Genomic DNA, 22,914 nt, shown 5'->3' on the forward strand with positions numbered 1-22,914 from the left:
ATCTTTCCTGGTCTGGAATCTGAGCCTCTGCATCCCAGAAAAACACCCGTGTCCTTCTCTACCCCTCTGCATGTTTACATCGTCTTGCTGGAGAACAACTGCAAATGTTCAGACCCTTCTCCACATGAAGGGCCCACATAAATCCTGCACACATTACTCTTCCGTTATCTCCGGACAAAGACCTTTTCCAGCTATTTTAGGAAGTCAAACCTATCCACATTGAATCCTTCCAAAGACCAGCAGGAGCTCTCAAAACTGGAAGGAAACACAGATGCTACCTCCTATAGAACTCTACTGTATTAATTTAACATCTAGTAATAAGCAGATTTAAAGTAATTTGTTTCTCAAGTTCCCATTTTATTGTATTTTTAAAAACTGTGTCGTACTTTCGAAGAACGTGAATGAGAAGATAACAGCTCTGCATTAGGGAACAAGAAAGCTGTCCAGAACACTTCGTAAAATGTTGGGATGAAGAGTAAAATTTAAATGGAATTCTGTACTATACATAGCAACAAAATGCAGGAATTGTTGGGGGTTTTGCTTATTAAATTTAAAATTACTTTTATTTAGGACAAGAGGTATATTATGACTTCAAATGAACGTTCGATAGTCCACTGTTAAGAGAGAATTGCAATGACTAGAGGGCAGCAAGTCCAAAATATCCAAATTCTATTCCCAATGTTGATAACAAGTTTCTCATTCCTGCAGAATGCATTATATTAACTCTCCATTCTATTTTCCCAAATGTTGATCAAAATTAATACTTATGTGTCTCTTAAAAACGCTAGAAGAGGTATTTATTTTCTCAAACTGCTTTGACGTTTAATCTTCAAGACTTTATCATATGCTTTCCTAACTTGATGAAATAGAAATAGTATGACTAACATCATGCTGTATTAGAAGGCAAAATATAATTTTAAAATTATATATTCATTTAATATGTAAGAATTAACTATATATGTCTGAGCTCAGATATTTAAGGTTTAAAAAGAAAGATAAACATGTCATTTCTCGAGGTACACAGCATGGAACAGCGGTCCGCCCTTACCCATAGTTTCGCTTTCCATGGTTTCACTTACCCGAGGTCAACCACAGTTTGAAAATATTAAGTGGAAAATTCCAGAAAGAAACAATTCATAATTTTTAAAATGCAGGCCATTCAGAGTAGCATGATGAAATCTCGAGTGGTCCTGCCTGGTCCTGCCTAGGCTGTGAATCACCCCTTTGTCCAGCGTTTCCACTCTGCATATGCCACCCTACCCATCATTAGTCACTTAGTAGCCAACTCTGTTATCAGATTGACTGTTGGGGTATCGCAGTGCTTGTGTTCAAGTAACCCTTATTTTACTTAATAACAGCCCCGAAGCCAACTTTATTATTAGTTATTGTTGTTAATCTCTTAGTGTGCCTAATTTATAAATTAAACTTTATCACAGGTACGTGTGTATAGGGAAAAACATTGGACATATAGGGTACAGTATTATCCGTGGTTTCAGGCATCCACTGTGGGTCTTGCAACCTATCTCCCGTGGATAAGGGGAGACCACTGTTTAGTAGAAAGTTCCCCGACTAAATGTCAAAAGACCTGGATTCTGCAAACACTCTGGACTTCACTGCGCCTTTGACTTTCAGTTTTTTTATTTGAAAAAGTAGAGAGAAAAATGTATCCTTGTCTTCCCTACTGTGGATGGTTGACAAATGACGATCATATTAAATAATGAATTAGATTTATTTTGAATAATGAATTAGATTTATTTTGTGAGTATCAAGGACTCAACAAATACAAATGACTCTTCTCTGCACTGAAAGAATTAACCACTTCTTCATTTGCTGTCCAGAAATAATAATGCTGGTAAGGAACTGACAGCGTACCTGTGGTAAAATAATTCTGACTACGTCCAGCTCTGCAGTTGACTTGAAGTTCCTTTGAAGAAGAGACCCTGTCTTCTGAGTCTGTATGTGCCTCTTTCACAGATAAAATGCCCAGGAAAGAGTTATTGGTTGAATAAGTAAATGAACAAATGATTGATGAATCAATCAATAAAATATATATTATTAAAGAGTAAAAACAAGCCCTTTGATAGTAAAAAATTGAAAGCAGAGACTTCTCACTGAAAACTCCTCTTGGATTTGACTCATTTAGAGAACTGTCACTTGTGGAAGGATAGTAGTAAACTGCTAACTGGCTCTCTGATACCCTTCCCCTCAAAAAAAGAGCCCTGATTTGTATCGTTTCCCATTTTCCTTGGTGTCACTATTTCTACTTTGGCCAATTTTAAGGTACTGATGTGAAATCATTTAACAGGGAAGAGTTTGTGCACAATACGCTCTTACCTGGAGCTGTACAAGCCAGCTCCAACATGTCACCGACGGTCACTCCTCTTGTAGTAGCTTCAACTGTACATCTACTTTGATGCTCATGGTTCATATTTTCTTTCCTATTTTGAAAATGTGTTGCTAAAGTCATGTGAGCAAATTTGACTTTGATAATTTTGGGGGGGTCATATTTGCTTTCCCTTTTATAATATAATGACTAAAACACTAAGGATATGTTGGAGTCCTTGACCCCCAATCCAGCCCCACTTCTTTCTCCTTTTCCCATAAACTTACTGACCGACTTTGACAAATTTGACATCTCAGAACAGTGGAGTTAAAATAGGTTAAATTCCAAAGAAAAGTTCATGAGACAAGTAATTCCACTTGTGGTTGCTGGAGTCCATTGAAAGATTTTCCAGACTAATTAGTTTGACTCAAGGACCAGAAAAGAAAGAGCGTGGGTGCCATTACTTACTCGATTGTGTTTCTGTCCACTTTTCCTGTCATGTTAATGCCGTAGAACTGCTGCATGGCAGCTAAGGCGGACTGCATGGTCTCCGCGGAGCGCAGCACCGACATTCTGGGGTCGGATGGTGGAAGGTAGCCGTACTTTTGTAACCAAACCTGCAATAACAAGCACACTTCCTTTCAGATCAACTTCACGATTTAACAGTAATTTTATGGTAATTAATTTATGTCTGTGTTAGATCTTTAAACTTTATTTCCTCCACAAGGGCATATATTATTTAAGTGTTAAGGATCTCATGATTTTTATTCTCCCCTGGACCCCAAACTCAGGGTATTTCAGGGAAAAAAAATCTTCACCAGGGAACAGATGCTTTCTAGTTTTATAATTCTACACATTGATTTTAAATACACAATCATATCTTCACCTCATATCCCATCCTGCTGTCCCTTACCTCAATCTTCCATAGGGCTCTAAGATTTCTTGAAGTGCAGTGAGCTACCTGTCAAATTGAGAAAGGCCAAGTAATTCTGCCTCTGGCACAGAAAAGAAGCTGTGCTATTTAATGGAAGATATTTACCAGTATGGATTTCCCTCCCTACCTGCAACTATTCATCATATAAAAGATGATCCTATGAAGTTGCAGCTTTTCCCCAATACCTGAGACACTTTCATTATGACCTTACAACTAAAACACAAGAGAGTCATATTCTCAGTGAAAATAAACAGCAATTGTAGAAGTTAGATTTCACCAAAAGAAATCAATATTAAATATATCAACGTCTTAACATGTGAAACACAAGGTGGAATCTTTTGTGGTATTTCCAGGAAATTGTTCCCCCTAAAAGTGCAGTACTGTAAGCACAACCCCTTGAAAATAAAATAAAGCATTTATTCTAAAACTATTCAAGAGATTAGCAATGCATCACTGTCAGGAAGGTTTATTGTTGAAACTCCATCTAGTAAACTCATCTACCACATAGTGAAAACATGCCAAGACACTCCTCTCATCTAATCTGTAATGAATAGGCTGCCAGGAAGATACATATATTCAGTTACCTAGTCAACAGTGGTGCAGTCTGAAATAGATCCCATTTTTTTCTGAATGAAGGAGACAAGATTTCACTGGCAATATATTATTTACTAGGAAATTCAATACCTGTTGTCATCTAATTTCTCCCAAATTAGAAGATTTCATCTTTATTTTAAATAATATACATGCACTAATATTCTGAAATTGAACTCTTTTTTTCCATAACATTTTGTTTGCATTCATTTCTTACTTGCTAGAGAGCTGCCTTGTTGCTAGGTTACTCACAGGTGCTAAGCTACTGGCAATCACATTTATGAGAACAGCAAAGAGAAAAACGTTAATAAACCCTAGGATTTATATACAAATAGAAAGACTATAAAATATATAAATTTTAAGTGCATAATGAAAAAATTAGCATGTTCTAAAAAATACATATTTGATTTATGCCTTAGTCTTTCAAACAAATGAGTTCGAATAATAAAAAAATGAATTGTGATTTTTCTTCAAGTTCTCTTTTATATTATGTCATTTGTCATGAAAGCCTGTTTTTCCAAATGATTGAGAAGTGAGTAATTCTTTTTAATAGTAAAATATTGAGAAAGTTATGAGATCTACCATTTCATGGTCAATTTTTTTTCCTGATAAATCAATGTCATTATGATTATGAGTCACCTTGAGTTGACCATTCTTAGTGTCATTGCTATTTGTTAATCAAGAAATCTTCTCTGGCATCTCTGAGAATTGACTGAGAATAATTCTCAATTGAAATTTTAAATGCATCTTTCCACAAAACAGTGGAAACTCAAACCTGACTATTTGGTGTCACATTAGATTATGAAACCAGCAAGCCCTCGATAACATTTCCCACTGAAGCAAAAACTGCTATCGACAGTCTTACTGTAGGTCAATGTAAAAAGCAAGTAATTACAACTACAATAACTTAAACTATTAATTTGATCCACAGTCACATTTACATTCATAATACTCAATATAGAAACTGTAGATGAAAACAAATACTTGTTTTAATGGTCTTTTAGTCACCAAAGGGGTATCTTCCCTTAAGTTTTTTTTTTTTTGTTTTTTGTTTTTTATACGACTTCCTTTAAGTTGTTGAGACCACAGAATTCTGAGAGTCTGATCATTTTTGGTATGATAGAGAAAAAAATCTGTACCAAAAAGCCCTAAATAGTAAGATGCTCAGGCTCTTTGGAGGTGACTGAGTTGGGCAATGTGGGGACGTAAAACTAGCCAAACACAGGCTGGACTGTGCATGCAGCGTCAATGGTAGAAAACCATTGTGACCAAGACCTACGGTGCTTTGGAAAACTGACTCTTTAAGTTACCAATGAAAGAGGATCAGCTACAGACAGTGCAGATCAGGTACAAACTGGCCCATAATCATCACAGAAGTATAGGGGACCCTGGTATAACTAGCCTTATTTTATTTCTATAGAATAAAACCCTTTTGTTGTATAAGTAGACCAAGGTAGGTACCTTAGCACTTTATCATTCTACAGTAATGAACAACAGGAAGTTTGGGAAATTGGGATTCGACAGAAGTGACAAGAGGAAAACCTTTCTCTCTCTCTCTCTCTCTTTTTTATCCCTACTAAATTACAAACTTATAATACCTTATTTGATAAATTAAATTAAACGTACAAAGTAGTATTTGAAGGTACACCTTACCCCATAATGACTAAACCATAGACACCCATCATCATACATTGTTATTTGAAATATATCGCTGTTTTCAACATTGTTTCAAAATATTCCTTCTCCTGGATGATTGGAAATAAATTTGCCTCCTGAGACTGTTTGTCCCTTGACATTTTTTCAATGTTCTCAAATGTACATAATAGACAGTTAAGGAGTAATTTCCTCATGTGTGCATTTGGGGGAAATGATATCAAATTTGTAGTGTTGATTTAAGGATTGAGAACATACAAAGCCGCCAGCATAATTCTTGCTCAGTAACATTATTATTTTATGTTTACTAATTGCTCTGAGTTTTTGAAATTGCTCCAGCTCAAGTTAAGATTTGTCCTCGGAACGGGGCGAGACTGAAGATGCAGGTGAGATTTAAGCAGTCAGAGTCGTGAGGAAAGACAAACTACAGAGGGTAAAGAATCATATACTGCCTGAAAATTCCCCAAATCCCAAAACAAAAAGAGTAAGTATGAAAAATTTGGACAATTGGTTTCTGTTTTGTTTTCTTTGCTTTGTTTGCTTTTGCTCACTGGATTGATACGCGCATTTGAGAGCACTGAAAAAATATTAAGAAACAAACAAGTTTCTCTGAGGTAAAACTTAACTCCTTTTATCGTCTGGGACTTAGCCCATCCCATTATCACTAGAACAACCAACTACAGAACCTCAAATGGAGCAATGAAATCTAACCTTGAATCACATCCCCTGCATTACTAACACATACAAATATCTTGCTATCTTGTAAACAAAACCAATTTCCTGCACTTAGTGATTATTCAAATGGAGGAAGAATCAGAAGAGTGCTGTTCTGTGCAGAGCAAGAAGATACATCAAGCAATAAAAGGTAAACACTTAAATATTCAACTCAGTGCCAATAGATACTGCCTTTACTAGACTGTAGCATCAATAGGGAGTAGCAGGTACATAAAGTTTCAGTAAATCCATAAGAAAGAATGTCTTTGCCACCAATACTTCATGTCACCATATTGTGAAAACTTACATTAACTGACTCATCTAACCACACCCATATATCAGAGTGGCATCCTGAAAGATGGCTATCAACAATAATGGAAAGGAGACATTAGTAGTTTTCACGACTAATAGCAATTCTAAGCAGAGAACTTTTTAGAATATATGTCCTTGTTTAGTCTCTCAGGCCAGTACTAAAACCTAGAGAAGTAAATTTTCCTCTAGTTGTTGAAGCTAATGTATATCAACGCCTTAATAGTAAATGAAAGACTATTCTTTTACTCAGGTGAATCACAAATGCAGGAACCATATTAAAATTCCCTCACTGACAGGACCCACATAGAGAGAAAACATCTCGAAAGGATGCTCAGATATCCTTCCAAAATAAATAAATAAATGATTAAACTAATAAATTTATTAAGGCAGGAATGGATTTATTTTAGAAATTCTAGAAATTACTGGAGAGGCAGAAAAGGGAGGCAGGGCTGGGAATTTTACTTAACCTGAAAAAAATCACTTCACCAGACTATAGCGCCTATTTGTGACGGAGCCAGTGATTTCATGTATGATTCATTTCCAACCAATGTGTGGTATGGGCCCAACATGGGCCAAATTCAAGGTCCATATACCCAGTGATCCCATGATCCAAATTATAGTACTCAGTAGGAAAAGGGCAGGGGTGATAAATATATTTTTATAGCATTATTTAGTAACCTTAATAGCATTTATTCAGTAACTCCATTTACATAATTATATAATTTTTAAAATTATTTTGGGACATGATTTTTAAAAATTACTGACTTCATGTTAAATTTTAACCTATTTACCAACAAAAATATTTAAATCTATAATAGTCAATATTAAATTTTGATATAATAACTGACTTTCTTGATGAAATGCAACTGAAAGAATATATTTTTAATTGGTAAGTTCTTTATGTTATAAAGTTACTTTCCATTTTTCAGTATGAGAGTTCTAAACATATTTGTTAAATTCTGTTATTAACTAAAATTAACAACTAAAAAGTGATCACCTCCTATTTGGTGGTATTGTCAGCAGAGTCAGCAAAAGCTTAAGGACATTTTTCCCTGAAATATGATATATTCACTGGTTATAAAGAATGTCAGAATTTAGGACCTAAATTTTCTGGTCTGAAAAGTGGCTATAAATATGAATTATAACTACCTATTAACCAAAAAAATTAAACTGATGTGGGAACAGTCATTTAGGATTGGTCAACTGAAAATTTATAGGATAAGTTAACGAGGCAGAAATTAGCCTTTCTGTTCATTCAAAAATCTAAATGGGCTCTGAATCACCAACCCATCCCCACCATGAATGAATCAGTGTATGAAATCCCATATGCAGAATTCAGTTCCTTTAGAATTTTACCATTTATTTAAACAGCTTCTTAAATGGCAATGAAACAGTGGAAGGACCAAAAGTTACTCCACTGAACACCTCAGCGATCAAGAGACAACGGCCGTCTCGACGAGGAGATAGAAAACGGGGGGTCGTTAGTCAAAGTAGTAATGATCATGATGACCACGTTCTTCATCTTAACATGCAATTCTCTAATTTATGAGAGAAACTGAAAACTTAGGGTGCAATGGCTAGGGAGAGATTTTCCAATCTGCATAACAGTGAAATGCACTTTTTATGTAGCAGCTATAGGAGCAAAACCCCTCAAACAGTAATGGCTGAGCTCCACTGATAAGAAAACAAAACAAAAACAAAAACTGGTAGCCCTTAATTGAGATTCCATCATACGCTGGTCAACTGTGCGGGAAAGCTACAGTGTACTCTGTCTGATATACTGTCTCCTTATCTGTTTTTACTGGTTCTTCTTAAATATGCTTTAGATTTTTAAAGACAGATCTATAGTGTGCATGGACACACACTTACACACTGACCAAACGAGACCAAAAAAACCCAAAAGACAAAACTCAACCAACAATAAACAACAGCAGGGCACGTATATGATCCCACCATCCCCATGTTTCTTAGGTGGACAGAAATAATTAGCAAAAATGCAAACATATTAATCATTAACACGATTCTACTTTATATCACAACCACGTCATGTGGGAGATCACGACTTGGTCACCCTGAAATATATCTCTTTACCTTGATTGTTCTCTCTGATGGACATTTGACCTCCCCCACTAACTGCCTAAAGAATTTGACATAGTAACTCCTTCCTGGAACAGATCTTCTATCTGATGGCTGTAACATAATGTAAAATAGATGTTACAATAGGAAAGGCACCAACAAGCCCATCTTATGTCTCTCTGGCCACATTCTCTGGATGGCCCTTCCAGGAGTTGCCAGACAAACATTTACATTTATAAGGGAAATCTCCATTTGTAAAAGTATCTCCTCTCTGTACTGGGAAGAGGGGGGATGACCTCATTTCTAGAAACTTATCAATGTGGAAGGGGAGGCCTTAAATCAGCGTAATAAATTTACTCCTGTTTACTGTGCTTTAGTGGTAATCTCCTGTAACTGACTCCCCCCACCCCCAACATCCTCCTTTGTCCTTAGCTGAAGATGATATTTAAGATGAAAATTTCTGCTACTGTGTTGAGACACGCAGTGTCCCTGGTTTCTTCCATGTATACATGTTATTAAACTTGGTATTATTTTCTCCTGCTAACCTGTCTTGTTAATTATTTGGCCAGCCATAAGAACCTTAAGGGAAAGGGCAGAGGGGGATTCTCCCTCTTCCCCTACAGTCACAAATCTAAACAGAGTAAAATCCTCCTCAAATCTGTGCCTATTTACACTAGTGAATGAAGTGCTGAGCAAGTGAATTTTCTACAAGGCTTGTTCAACTGGCCTTTATTTTCTGGGGGCAGATTCAGTGTCACCAACACCAAAAAGGATGAGGAAAGTAGTCTCAACTAGGGTCTTCAAAGCAGGAATGCAAAATATCCCCTTGAGACGTAGGCACAAAATACCAGAGCATTTTATATAACGAGCAAATCCACATAGTCTTGCACGAACACTCCTGCCTATAAACTATGAAGAGATAAACACACCTCTATTCAACGTACAGATCGACACTGCATCCTCACTTGACAGAGGGCATACGTCCATCCCTATGTCCCACCAGGAGTCCTGCGGGAGGAAGTGCGGCCTCACCTCCAACAGTTAACTAGATTCTAGCACATTACGACATCCTGCCATTTTTCTCTGACAGCATAAATCGAGCTATGGATTATATTTTCTTAAAAGTAGAAAGTTTACAAGACTTTGTGATATGATGGGGAATGACCATAAAAGTATTTTGTACCATACAGATGTTCCCTGGTTATCTCACGACAAAGTGCCTAAAAGACTTGTCAAATTTAAATGCTACGCATTTCTTTTACAAAAAGACGAAAGCGTTGCCCTTTTCTGCAGAGACAAGTAGCTGCAAATAGTTCGCTTCAAGAGCTACTTTGAGAGTATGAAGGAAAAGAACATTCAATCCGCCCCATCAGGGTAAAAGTGATGCGGTAGCAATGCAGGAGAAAGAACGGGCTTTTGAGAGAAAGGTGTGCCACGTTGAGAGCGTTTTAAAGATGCGAGTTTGGAAATGTTTGCATTGTCACTTAACTTTGTATTCAAAAGGATATAAACATAGCACCTATTAAAGCTCTCTCATAATTTCCTATTTTAAAATTCCAGCAACAGAATTTTCCACCTGCAAAATAGCCTGCCAAAAGAATAATTTCAGTGGGTTTTAAGCCCCTGTGTTAAAAATATGAAGATGCAACACCTTCTAATTAGTTTTCAGGAACAACTGGTAGACATGAGGGGAGACGGAAATTTACTGTCTCAATTTTATCAAAAACCTTTGCATAAGAGATGGATAGCATCATAAAATGAAGCTCATGATTTGTAATCAGCTAATGATGCAACTTTCTCAGCTGCATTTATGTATCCTTGTGAGGTGCCTTTTTCGCCATGGCAATGTTTAAGAAGATTAGAAATAAATGGGTCTTGATGTGCTGTATTTCTTAGTGTTAAATCAACATTTTCAAAATAATGAAGCACAGTCTGTCATAGAACTCTCCAAGAGAAGATAATGATTAATGATAGTTCTAATAAGAGCAAAACAAGATAAATACAATTAATAAATAAAACACAGAAACTATTTTTAAATTTAATGTCATCCTTAACTCATATTAGTAGTTCTATTCTGAGTATGTTTTATAACTTACAGAATGTTTAGTACATCTGTTCATGAATATAATTATCAATAATAGAGGGTGAATGTTAAAGACATTGATTGATGGAGGTATGCTATCAAAAGTGGGGAGATCACTGATCTGATAGAAATGAACTACTCTATTTTTAGAAATGAAGCTACTTCCTGAAATTCTCTCCAATGTGATATACTTACTGTCCCTAAGGGATGAGAAGACAGGTTATCAACATCTATGTATTATATTCTGACGATGACGATTTCCAAGCTCTTCCTTTCTGTCATGCATTATCGAAGCTCCTCAAGTCCTATAGAATGAATTCCTCAGAAAGACTTCCAAGCCATTCATGATTTGGTCTCATACTATACCCCTGTCACTTTGCTCCATGGAATCTATTCTGTGGTCACACTGAAATTTCAGTCCCATCCCCAACAGATCTTGATAAGAACAGCAACTGCTACCCTCCTTTACTGCCCACTAAGTACCAGGCAATTTATATGTATTACCTTTAATCCTCACAAATCTGTGAGTTAAACACTAGTATCTCTGTTTTATAAATGATGGAATAAAACCCCAGAAAGATTAGATAACTTGCCCAAGGACACACCAGTATTAGAGGAGATCAGTATTCAAACACAGATCTGACTGACACCCAAGCTTGGCACTGTCTGTTATTCCAGGCTGCCTCTTAGACACGGAAGAGACCCAGCTGCCTGTCTGTATCCTGAGAGACCCTGGGAGACCTATTCACATGTCAGAATGAGAAGGCAGACCATCCAAAAACCTATCTACAATAACTGAGAGAGCTCAATTTTTATGCAAACAAAACACCCCACTTTATGTCATGAAAGGACACGGAGCTGTGGGTGCGTATGTTCTGGGTGTAACCCTCACTCCTACTTCCAGTGGCTTCTCTAATTCCCAACACAAAACAGCCTTGCATGGGCTGATTTGCCCAGCCCAGTTAATATTCTTATTTATTTGTTACAATGTTTCATTGATGGCCATTTCAGTTTTACAATTTAAAAAAAAACCCACTATAACCCTCTTTGCCAGAGTCTTATCCTTTCTTCTCACTTCATTAAATCCTTCACAGCACTTTCTTATTATAGCTTTGATGTTGCTGGTCACTGTATCTCCACTTTGCTTAGTTATCTCATCTAAAATTAATCCCCTAAATGCCATCTCTCTGCTGATAACACACCAATTTAACCCTCCAATCCTGACCTCGCCCTAATGCCCAGACTCTGCTATCACACTGCTGTTTAAACCAAAAACATAGGAGTCATCCTTAATTCTCCCTTTATCTCATCATTGATACCCAATCCATCATCGTGCCTTAGCTCCAACTTTACCTTGAATGGAAACGCTTCTTTCTGCTGCCACCCCTTTGTCTAGGGCACCATCATTTCCCACCAGAAATTAAGATTCTCCACCTGGCCTCTGGGCTTTTATGTTTCCACCACTCCCTCTCCTTGCCCAACTAGTGTGAGTTTCTTTTTTTTTTGATAAAAATACATTACCTAAAACTTACCATTGTAACCATTTTCAAGTGTACAATTCAGTGGCATTAAGTACATTCACATTGTTTTGCATCCATCACCACTATCCATCTCTAGAACTTTTTCATGATCCCAAACTGAGATTCTATACCCATTAAACAATAACTCCCAGTACCTGCTTCTCCCAGCCCTTGGTAACCACTCTTCTACTTTCCGTCTACGAATCTCACTACTCTGGGACCTCATATAAGTGGAATCATATAGCATTTGTCCTTTTGTGTCTGGTTTATTTCATTTAGGATGTGTTCAAGGTTCATCCATGTTACGGCATGTAGCATGTAACATTTTTAAAGCTGAATAATATTCTACTGTATGTAATACCAAATTTTGTTTATCCCTTGATTCATCAATGAACATATGGGTTGTTTCCATCTTTTGATATTGTGAATAATGCTGTTATAAACATTGGTCTACAAATATCTGTTCAAATCCCTGCTTTCAATTCTTTGGGGTATATATCCAGAAGTAGAATTGCTGGATTTTACGGTAATTCTATGTACAGTTTTTTGAGGAACTGCCTTACTGTTTCCCAGAGGCTTCACCATTTTACATTCCCTCCAGTAATGCACAGGGGTCCAATTACTCCACATCCTCGCCAACAATTGTTATTTTCTGTTTGTTTTTTGTTTTTTATAATACTTATCCTAATGGGTGTAAAGTGGTAGGAGTTGTGTTTTTAAACGTAGATCAAGGAGTATCATTCATTTGATTAAAACCCTTCAGCAGTTTCCCAGTGACTTAATATAAAACTCACATTTCTACTGTGACCCTCAAGTCCATGCATAGTCACTGTTGAATCTTTAACTTCTCTCTTGATATTCTAGGCACACGACGGTCTTTTCTTGTGTTCCTGGAACAAGCTAAATTCTTTCCTGCCTTGAAGCACTGCATTTCCTTTTCCTATGTATGAATTACAAAAATATATTTCTCCTCATCCTTTAAAAGTTAGTTTAAATTAGACTTCTTCAGAGAAAGCTTCCCTGAGTCCACTGTACCACCACCACTGACACCATGTAGCATGCTGCTTCAGTCCTCGCTGTATTTATCACGATCACTACATGGGAGAGTTGTATATTTACGCATTTGTTCTTTATCTTTACATGTCTCAGTCAACACGAAGGCACAGCACCTAGAGCAGTTCCTGGCACGTTTTCTGAGCCTGAGTAGTATAATTACAAGGACTAGCTAAGTGGGGAACCCATGTATTGATGCCCAATCAATATTACAATTGATACCACACCAATGATATTTTGTTGTTTTCTGCACACTGGGTTTACTACCCAATTATTCAGCCCCCCCCCACACAAGTAGGCCCCAAACAAGGAGTCTAGTGCCCCAAATGTGAATACCAAATCTCAATTTATCACATACACAGCAAAGGTCAGTAACTTCCAGGCACCTCTGGATAAGCTCTAGGAAATATGGAATAAAGTGAAATATGAGTGACAATGTGGGTCACTGTTGGGAAACACTTAGTGGTTTTTATCTTTGTCTTTTCAAATTCTACCTCCATCCTCACACTTGGAGATAAAAGTCAATGTGGAATTATTTTTATTACTTGAAAAGTGCCTTCAGGAAAGTACTGATATTTGGTATAAACAACACACCAAGAGCTAAAATTTATTAAGCCAAGCACTGTGTGAATCTCCTTAATACATTAGCTCCTAGAATTATGGTGACAAGCCTGTGAGGTTGGTATTATTGTCTTCATTTACACATGAGGAAATGGGCTGACAAGGGTTAACCAACTTGCTCAGGGCCACAGAGCAGGCAGGTGATACCCAGGGATGCACGTCTCAGTGTGAACAACTGCCAGGAAGCCAAAGAGAGAGAGTCCCTGATAGACCCAGCCTTCCTTATGTGAGATTAAGGATGGTCTACACAGGCCATTCTGGGTCAGAAATCAGCTGTCTTGTTTCACAAGCTGAATCTCATCTGTGGGCAGATGGGCCATTTTGCTGAAAAAACAAAATAAAACACAAACAAAAACACATGATAAGCACGTGATAAACGTTACCTTTCTGCCCAACAGAACTCACTGCTGTCAGTTACCAAACAGCAAAGAGAAGCACGCCATTCTCAAAAGGCTGAAAATTATGATAATTCTCTAAAAGTAAAACTTCTATTCCCTTCAAAACAGCATAGCTCTCTGAAGGCAAAGGAGAGGCGGTCTCCCGTTTCTTTCTGATTTCCACCAAATGGTAAGAAAAGAGGTTTGATTTTCCCAGTCCATTAGTATACTGAGATTTTGGAAGCACTAAACGTTGAGGTTAATTTTGAAGTAGGGGAGGAGAGTTAACGGGGGTGGATTCTCCCGCTGTAACTCCAGAATATGGTTAGTGGAAGAATCCTTAAAAACAACAACAAAACACACGTGTTCCAACTGTCAGCTCTGGTGCTCTCACGGATCTGCTTTCTCTCTCCAGGGACAATCTTGAGCTTCAGAATCTTGAAAGTATCCTTTACCCCAGAGAGTATATAGTTCTTGGAAATGTCAAACTTGTTTTTTTAGGGAAATAGCATAGTATGAAGGTTGAAAGAGCTTAACATCTATTATAATTAAGGTAATTAAAATATTAAATACTTTGTGACACTAAGAATTTTTTTAAAAATAGGATTACCTATGTTTTAAATATATATATGCTTTAGGGTTAATGAGTGAAAATTAATTAAAGTTTCTCAAAGGTAAGAAAAAGTATTCCAGATTCTTCTAAAGATGAAGAGACTTAACAAACACACTACAAAACGTCTCCCACGGTGCACTAATTCAACAAACATTTACTGACAACCTGTTATGTGCAGGTTCTTGGTTAGGCTGTGGGGAACCAACAGGGAATGACACAGAAGTCATCCTTGGTCTCATGGAGCTTACCGACTGATGGCTGGGAAGACGAACATTCAATAAACTATCTGCAAATGAATACGTCATTTCAGATGATAAGTGCTTTAAAGAGAACATAGAGTGTTGTGAAAGTCTAACTAAAGGACCTAATTTAGATTTAGAGGAAAAGAGGACACAAGAACTGATAGTTAAACAGAAACTTGAAATATAAGAAAAAGTTAGCAAAGAAAAAAGAGAAGCTCATACTAAGGAAAGACATGGGCAGGTTCAAATGCCCAGAGGCATGAGTGGTGGTTTTAAAACATGTTCAAATTCTTTGACACATGTCCCATCAAAAGGAGGAGATTAATTTCCCCTCCCCTTGGTTATGGGCTGGTCTTAGTACTTGCTTTTGATGAACAGAAAATGATGGAAGTGATGCTGCCCAACTTTTGAGGCTATGTTAGAAAAGGTGAAACAGCTTCTGCCTGGCTCTCTCTCCTCCGGAAGACTCTTCCTGAGAACCCAGCCTCCAAAGGAAGGAAGCCCAGGCCACATATAGAGACCACATGTAGGTGTTCCCTCTGACGGCCTCATCTAAAATCTAAAATCCCCACCAATTAGCCAGCATCAACTGCCAGACAAGTGAATAACATGCATTCAGATGATTCCAGCCTCCAGCCTCTGAGTAGTACCAGCAGAGACAGGTGCTCTTGCTAAGCCTTGAACAAATTAAAGATTTGTGAGGAAATTAAAGCTGTTGTAAACCACTAAGCTTCGGGAAAGATTATTTCACAGCAATAGATAGCTGGAACAGCATGAAAGAGCTCTGAGTTTTCAAGGAACTGAAAGAAAGGCACTCTGGCTAAGAGAGCAAGTCAGTCTAGGAAAGAGAGCTATGTGATCAGATCATGCAACACTTTGTAGGATTTTATATGTATAAGTATAATATGGAAAGCAGAGAAGGGTTTTAAGCCTTTGAATGGTGTGATCGGATTTTTGTTAGAAAAGTATCATTCTGGCAGCTGTTTGGTTAATGAATAGGAGGGAATATGAACACAAGTGGAGCAGTCAGGAAGTAAACGCACTTCTGGCAGTAGCTGGGGAGATGGATAAGCAGACGAATTCATGATACATTTTAGAGGCAGACACAACTTTGTAAACTACAAAGTATGTTACAGTTATTATTATTACTATTACTATCACTATACCATTTAAGCTTAGTGCATACTATTTTTCGGGCAGAATGCTAGGCACTAGGACACAAATAAAAAGCAAAGTGTTTGCCATCAAGGAGTTCATAGTCAAGCCATCAGAGAAACAAGCAGATATTCTGAGAGAAGCCTGTATGGGCACTATAGACACTAGAGGGTAAGGCGCCCAAACCTCACAGGACAGAGCTTTGGGGTGATGGTAAAAGAACTTAAAAATAACTTAACAAGCATTTCAAAACATTTAAATCCCCTGAGTTTATAAAAAGGCTCATCTGTCCCCTTTCCATCCTCAAGGGCATCTCCCTAGACCAGGCTCTTCTTTACTTCTAGCTGAATACCACAACACTTTCCTAATTGCCTAATTCATTTCCCAGCTCCATATTCTTTCCATTTTGATCTATCCTACTTAGCACTGAAAGATTAATTATCCCAAAATATCATTTCCTTTTCTTAACTTTCCTGCTCAAGACACTATGATTGCTATCATTTACTTCCTGAACTGGTTTAGAAGTCTTTATCCTTGCACTTAACTCCAAAAGTTCCTACACATCTACTTCTGCAAACTCAACTCTGTCTAACAATCTATACACTCCCTGGACATTCTCCGAACTGGTCTGTCTGTGGGCCACATAATGTTTCCCAGGCTTCACCCATGTTCACACTAGTCTCACACCACTGTTGTCCTGCATATACCAAGGTGCCTTGTCTGATCAAGTCCCAGTGTTCCTTGAAGGCTTTATATTTCCTTATCTCCTCCTCCAGCCTCTCATTACATTCAGTATGCAGGCAGCTCATTGGGCACTTAACAAGTCATTATGTGAGAGGTACTGATACATGGTGGGTATGGGTATAGCCTTCGATTCTGGAGGACTCGCGTTCTTCAAGCCTGGATCAGACATGCACAAGTTATGATATTGAGCAAAGTACATGGCCTTTCTAAGTCTCAGTCTGTACATCTGTGAAATGGAGAGAATACCATCGCTACCTCATAGGACTGTGGTGAGGACTGAATTAAAAAAATCCCTACAAGAGTGCTTAGCATAGGGTATAGCACAAAATAGTTCAACGGCAGTAGATAAAAAAACATATAGTTGTACATATTACAATTATTTACATAACATTATATTTCCAATATGTCTGAAGAATATACGACAATTTCAGGTAACAGATTTGTTACATTTCTTGACAAAAATATCTATGATCTGTACACCCACTAAGAACAAACCACCAAACAAACAAAATCTGTTCCTCTGCTACCACATGCCATTACTGATGAACATCCACGAGCCTCTCTGGGAGCTCATCCCCTTGGGAACATGTCCTTTGAGCTGTAGCCACTCTCTGCTGTAAATTCTGCTTTCTCCTGCCGGATTCCTCTCAGCCTCCTATCATATGTCTTGTAATTTATGTTAACAAGATAATGTTTTTAGGAGACTAGCTCAAAGTCTGGCACAGGCATCAACGTCAGGTTTTCAGCTTTCCTTCTGAGAACATGTCCCTAAGACATTTATTTTACCTATATAAATTGCTATCTTTCCTTCATTCTACAAATCCATGGACTAGTTCTCCTAATGGATCAAGTGCTACTTAACACACATCAACTGAGTCTGCATTCTCTCACCCCTAATTGACTTCTTTATGGTAACATGGCAGGTAAGCCACATCTTCGTCATTGTACACTTCTGGCAATATGAACATTGATACAACAAGACTGACAAAATTATAAGGACTGTGCTATTTGAGGGCAACAGTGGGACAGAGAGAGAGAATTTAGAAATAGGACAGAGAGAGAACACAAAAGAGAAGAATGAAACACCAACACTTAAGAGGCACCAAAGGAAAGAAGCCAACAAAAGAGGGAATGGAGACACCAGAGAAGTAGGGGAAGAATCAGAGGTCTCGTGGAAGTTGAGAGAGGATTATTTCAGGTCACATCCATCAAGACTTATAAAACTTAAGAAAAGAAACCCAAAAACTTATGATTACAAAGTATTGGCCATCTGTAGAGCAACAGGCCCTCTTCCATATGCTGATGGGCAGGTAAATTTGTACAATATGTTGGGAAACAATTTGGAATACATTAAAGTAGAAATTCTTGCACATGTGCAGAGGAGACTTCTGTACAAATGTTTATAACAGTATTTTTCTAATAGCAAAAAAAAAAAAATACAAAAACTAAAAGGAAACCTTCTAACTAGAGAACAGAATGGAGAAATAAATTGTGGTATAATATTTTGGTAGATACTATATAACAACGTGGAGACGAGACTTTGATTGTTCTTGGTGTCTGGTTGCTTCCTTTCAATATTCCAGGTCTCAGCTCAAATGGTACCTCCTCAGAGAGAAGCCTTTCCAAATCATCCTAAACAAATAGATCTCTCCCATTACTTTATATTTGCATAGCCTATTTGATTCCTCTAAAGTACTGTCCAAAATAGGTATTTATTTTACTTAACTTGTCACCTTCTGGGCTCTTGGCTTCATGAGGGCAGGAACCATGTAGACTGAATATAGAACAATTCCTGGCATGGAGTCAGTACTCAACAAATATTGAATGACTGAGCACATGATTAAAATAGAGTCTTATATACTCACAAGGAAGAGTGGGATGGACCCATGTGCACAGATGGGAAGGGGTGAGTGTAAACCATCAGTAAGTGCAAACACATGCATACCCACACCTACGTGTTATGCTTGCGTGTGCAAAGAAAATGGCATATTTACACAAGAAACCATTATGAGCAGAATTTGTGGGTGAAGGGTTGAACCAGAAGACTCCATCTGTGTACTATTTAATTTTCTATGATTACGAGCTAAGAAGACTTAGTAAACATACGAAAATTCAGAGGCAAAATCTGGTGAAGAGCAATTTCTTTTGTGTATAACATATGATGTCCCACATAATTTTCAAAGATTGCTTAAAACAATGCACTTTAAGTGGATTTCAGGGACTGCGCTTGCACTGATTAAACATAATGAGCTCTGTGTTTCTGCAGCAATATCATTAGACTCCTAAGCCAGTAAACATTGTGTGAGGATCTTCCACACTGACTCTTACGTTACTCATTTGTGTTGAACATGTTATTTTGACTTCATAAATACTGCAAATTAAAAGTTGAAATGGGTCAACCTTGCAATCCCGAGCTGTTTGAGAATGAGGAAAACTGCTCTGTGAAACAGAATTACATGATTACATTTGTATTCATTTAAAAAATACACCACCTCATTCAATATTTAATGTTGCTCCCAGAAATATACTCAACAGGAATAAGACAGAAAACATTGACATTTAGGGCGAAAAGAGTGGACAACAATGTAATGTCAGTGGCAAAATTAAAACAGGTTATGTATACTTAACATCCTGTATGGATGCCATACACCTGACTCTTCTCAATTTCCTAAAACTTCGAGCAAAGACAGAAATACAACCAATTATAAAATCAATTATGACAGTCACAGGCCTGCTTCAGAAGGAGCACATTCTTTTTTCTAGTCCTAATCCTAAATGCTACTTTTCTCATAGCTGTGTGACCCTATGACCCTGAGGCCATGTATCAGACTTGTAATTACAGACCAAACAAAAGCAGTCTAGAAAAAGAAGTAATCACTTAGAATAATTAACATCAACAATAGACACCAAATTGGAAAAGAAATCAGATTTTTCTTTCTCTTGCTATTTGCTGATGCTTCTTCCTTCCCACTCTCCGCCCCCCTACAAAATGATATTCCAAAAGTTTGAAAACAACCTGCCTATTGCAATTTCTCTCCCCTTAGAGGGTTCATCTTCTTGTAAGGAAACAAGTTACTGAACCTCTCTGATACTATGAAGTGCCTGGCATAGTGTGGTTTTTCAATATATGGAGGCTGTTAATAATAACAATAACAACAACAACAATAATAATGTCTTCAACCAACACCTAAATGCTGACTCCTCTATCTGTAACTCTAGATGAGCCCTCTTCCCAGAGCTCCAGAAATGTACATCACATTTGCTACCAAACACCTACATCTAGATGACTCCCCACAGTCACCATGTTTCAAACTGAATCTTTAATCACTGCTCATCTGGCTCCCAGTGCAGGCAAAACGTGGCCCCGTGTATGTTATTTATATAGGTAAATGATACCATCTGGTCAACCAAACTCCAGATCTGGAAGTTATCTTCAATGTATTACTTTTTTCTTCTCTCTCTCAACCAACCAACCAGTCTACAGATCTGCCTGACGGTGCATGGTAAATACACTTCAGACCCATCTTCATCTCTCCATCCTCATCTTAGAGTAGGACTTCCAACTTGAAAACTGAGAAATGGTAATGATGTCCTAACATAGCTCCCTTGCTCTACTCTTGATTTACCTCCTCATCTAATGTGATGATGTTTAGTCAGAAATCTCCCAGACACTTGAAGGAGAGAGCATAGATTAAGAGAACAGAATTCATTCAGACTCATTCAATGAATGAACTATCATTCTAATCCTTAAATCTGAAAAGAAATGCATAGATAATGAATTAAAGACAAGTTTCATGACTGAAAAGATAGGAAACTTTAAGTAATAGCAAGTGAATCCAAGAACATTTCTAAAAAATGCTGGGTGGTTTAGTTTCCATCTGCCTTTCTACCATCAGTTTTCTATCCCCCTCTGCTTTGTACCCCAGGAGGCTGGCCTCTGTGGACTGCATCACTGCGGCTGCCTTGCTATTTAGCTCCAAGTCATATCGAGCAAATAGGAAGCTCTAATATAGAAAACAGAGGACAGAAGAAAGGAGAGGTTGAGATATTCTGCCCCCCCTTCCCACCCTCACTGCATTTGTCTATGGCTGCACATCTGTCGGGCAGTTATTTTTCCATGATGCTAGATCTCACCAGACTCTGCAAACTCAATCACCTCCCTTTGCCCTCCAGTCCTAGGAATGGTAACAATTTCCTGCTGATGCTAACGTCAGGGCACCTCACTATCTCCTGTAGGTTCCCTTATTTGTTGTTAGTGCCATCGAGTCGATTCTGACTCCCAGTGATCCTGTGGACAGCAGAGCGGAACCCTGCTTGGTCTTTCTGTGCCATCCTCTCACCTCCTGGAGCTATATCCGACAATGCTACACTGCTACTCATAGGTTTCATGGCCAATTTTTTCAGAAGTGGGTGGCCAGGTCCTTCTTACTTGTCTGTCTTAGTCTGGAAGCTCTGCTGAAACCTGTCCACCATAGGGGACCCTGCTGGTATTTGAAATCCCAGTGGCATAGCTTTCAGCATCATAGCAACATGCCACAGTATGACCACCGACACATGGGTGGTGTGGTTCCCTGACTGGGAAACGAACCCAGGCCGTGGCAGTGAGAGAGCCAAATCTTAACCACTAGAGCAGCAGAGCTGGCTGTAGGTTCCCTTAACCCTCCCTAAAGCTCAGGAAACGGTCCCCTAACAAAATTCTTTTCAGTTAAACACTTTAGAGTGTGTCACCCTTTTCCTCCTAGGATCCTGACAGACACGTATGACTAATACATACACCAAGTTGGGTTTATTCCATGAACAGAAAAAAGCAGCAATATAGGATCATTTATATATTTCATCTTGATTATATCATAAAGCCATCATATAATGCCCATGCATGTTCACAAGTATTTGTTTTGGTATTACACACATTTGTGCTACCTGAAATTCTATTTCATAGAACAATGAGCACATATTTTACCACAAAAGACAGTATATAATCTAGAGCAATGCCCTTCAAAGTGTGGTCCACCAGTTGGTATAAAGCTGAAGTCATGACTGTTTCTGACTGATTTATGACAAGATAAAGTACAGAAGAGGAAGCTTTTAAAAACTATTACAGCACTTTGATATTATGTAATATTTTTACTGCATTTTAAAAAAGTATTGATACATCATAGATTAAAAATTTAAAAGCTGGTTCATCACCACAGATAGTATTCTTTTTAATTTTGAAATAATCATAAAGTTGTAAAAAATTGCAGAGACAATGCAGAAATTTTAATTTTTCTGAACCATTGAGAATAAGTTGCCAACGACATGATGTCCCATGAACACTGGATTTCTTGTAAATATGAACATTTTTGTATGTAGCTAAATATAAGCATCGATGTCAGGAAATTAGCATTGATATATTACTATCATTTAATCATCAGACCCCATTCAAAGTTATCCAGGTGTCTAAACAAGACTTTTAATAGCAAAAGGATCCAGTTATTTTAGAGAACGTCCATTAACTTTGGTTTCCCTAATATTATATTGTCTCAAAGATAGATCTGTCTGTATATCTTTGGCAGGAATATTTCAAAGTGATGTGAGTGCATCCCTCAGGTGGGGAATTATTTCAGTGTGTCCAGTCAAATGATGTTTACTTTGATCACTTGACTAAGCAGTATGTACCAGGTTTCTCCACTATAAAGTTATGGGAAATTCTGAAACTATATAAATATCTGGTTCCTCATAAAATTTCAGATTATTTACTTATGAATTTTCTGTCTGAATGGACTCATGGCTTGCTATTTTATTCAATGGATTATAATCTGTTACTATCATTACTTACTTTGATATTTGAATAGTAGGAGGGCCTTCAAGCTATTATCTGTGTCCTTGTGAGATGCTCCCATATTTCTTTAAGCACTTTCTTG

General features: G+C 37.7%; 1 protein-coding gene across 3 annotated transcripts in view; it reads right to left on the reverse strand.

The window, feature by feature from the left end:
- Nucleotides 1-22,914, reverse strand: part of MMP16 (matrix metallopeptidase 16) — a 292,273-nt gene that overhangs the window by 150,825 nt on the left and 118,534 nt on the right. For all 3 annotated transcript variants that reach the window (XM_058528990.1, XM_058528989.1, XM_058528991.1), the window contains one exon: nt 2,792-2,940. In XM_058528990.1, the coding sequence (XP_058384973.1) occupies nt 2,792-2,940 (149 nt within the window). The remainder of the gene's footprint in view (nt 1-2,791; nt 2,941-22,914) is intronic.

This window comes from Diceros bicornis, chromosome 33 (genome assembly GCF_020826845.1).
Source record: "Diceros bicornis minor isolate mBicDic1 chromosome 33, mDicBic1.mat.cur, whole genome shotgun sequence".
NCBI lineage: Eukaryota > Metazoa > Chordata > Mammalia > Perissodactyla > Rhinocerotidae > Diceros > Diceros bicornis.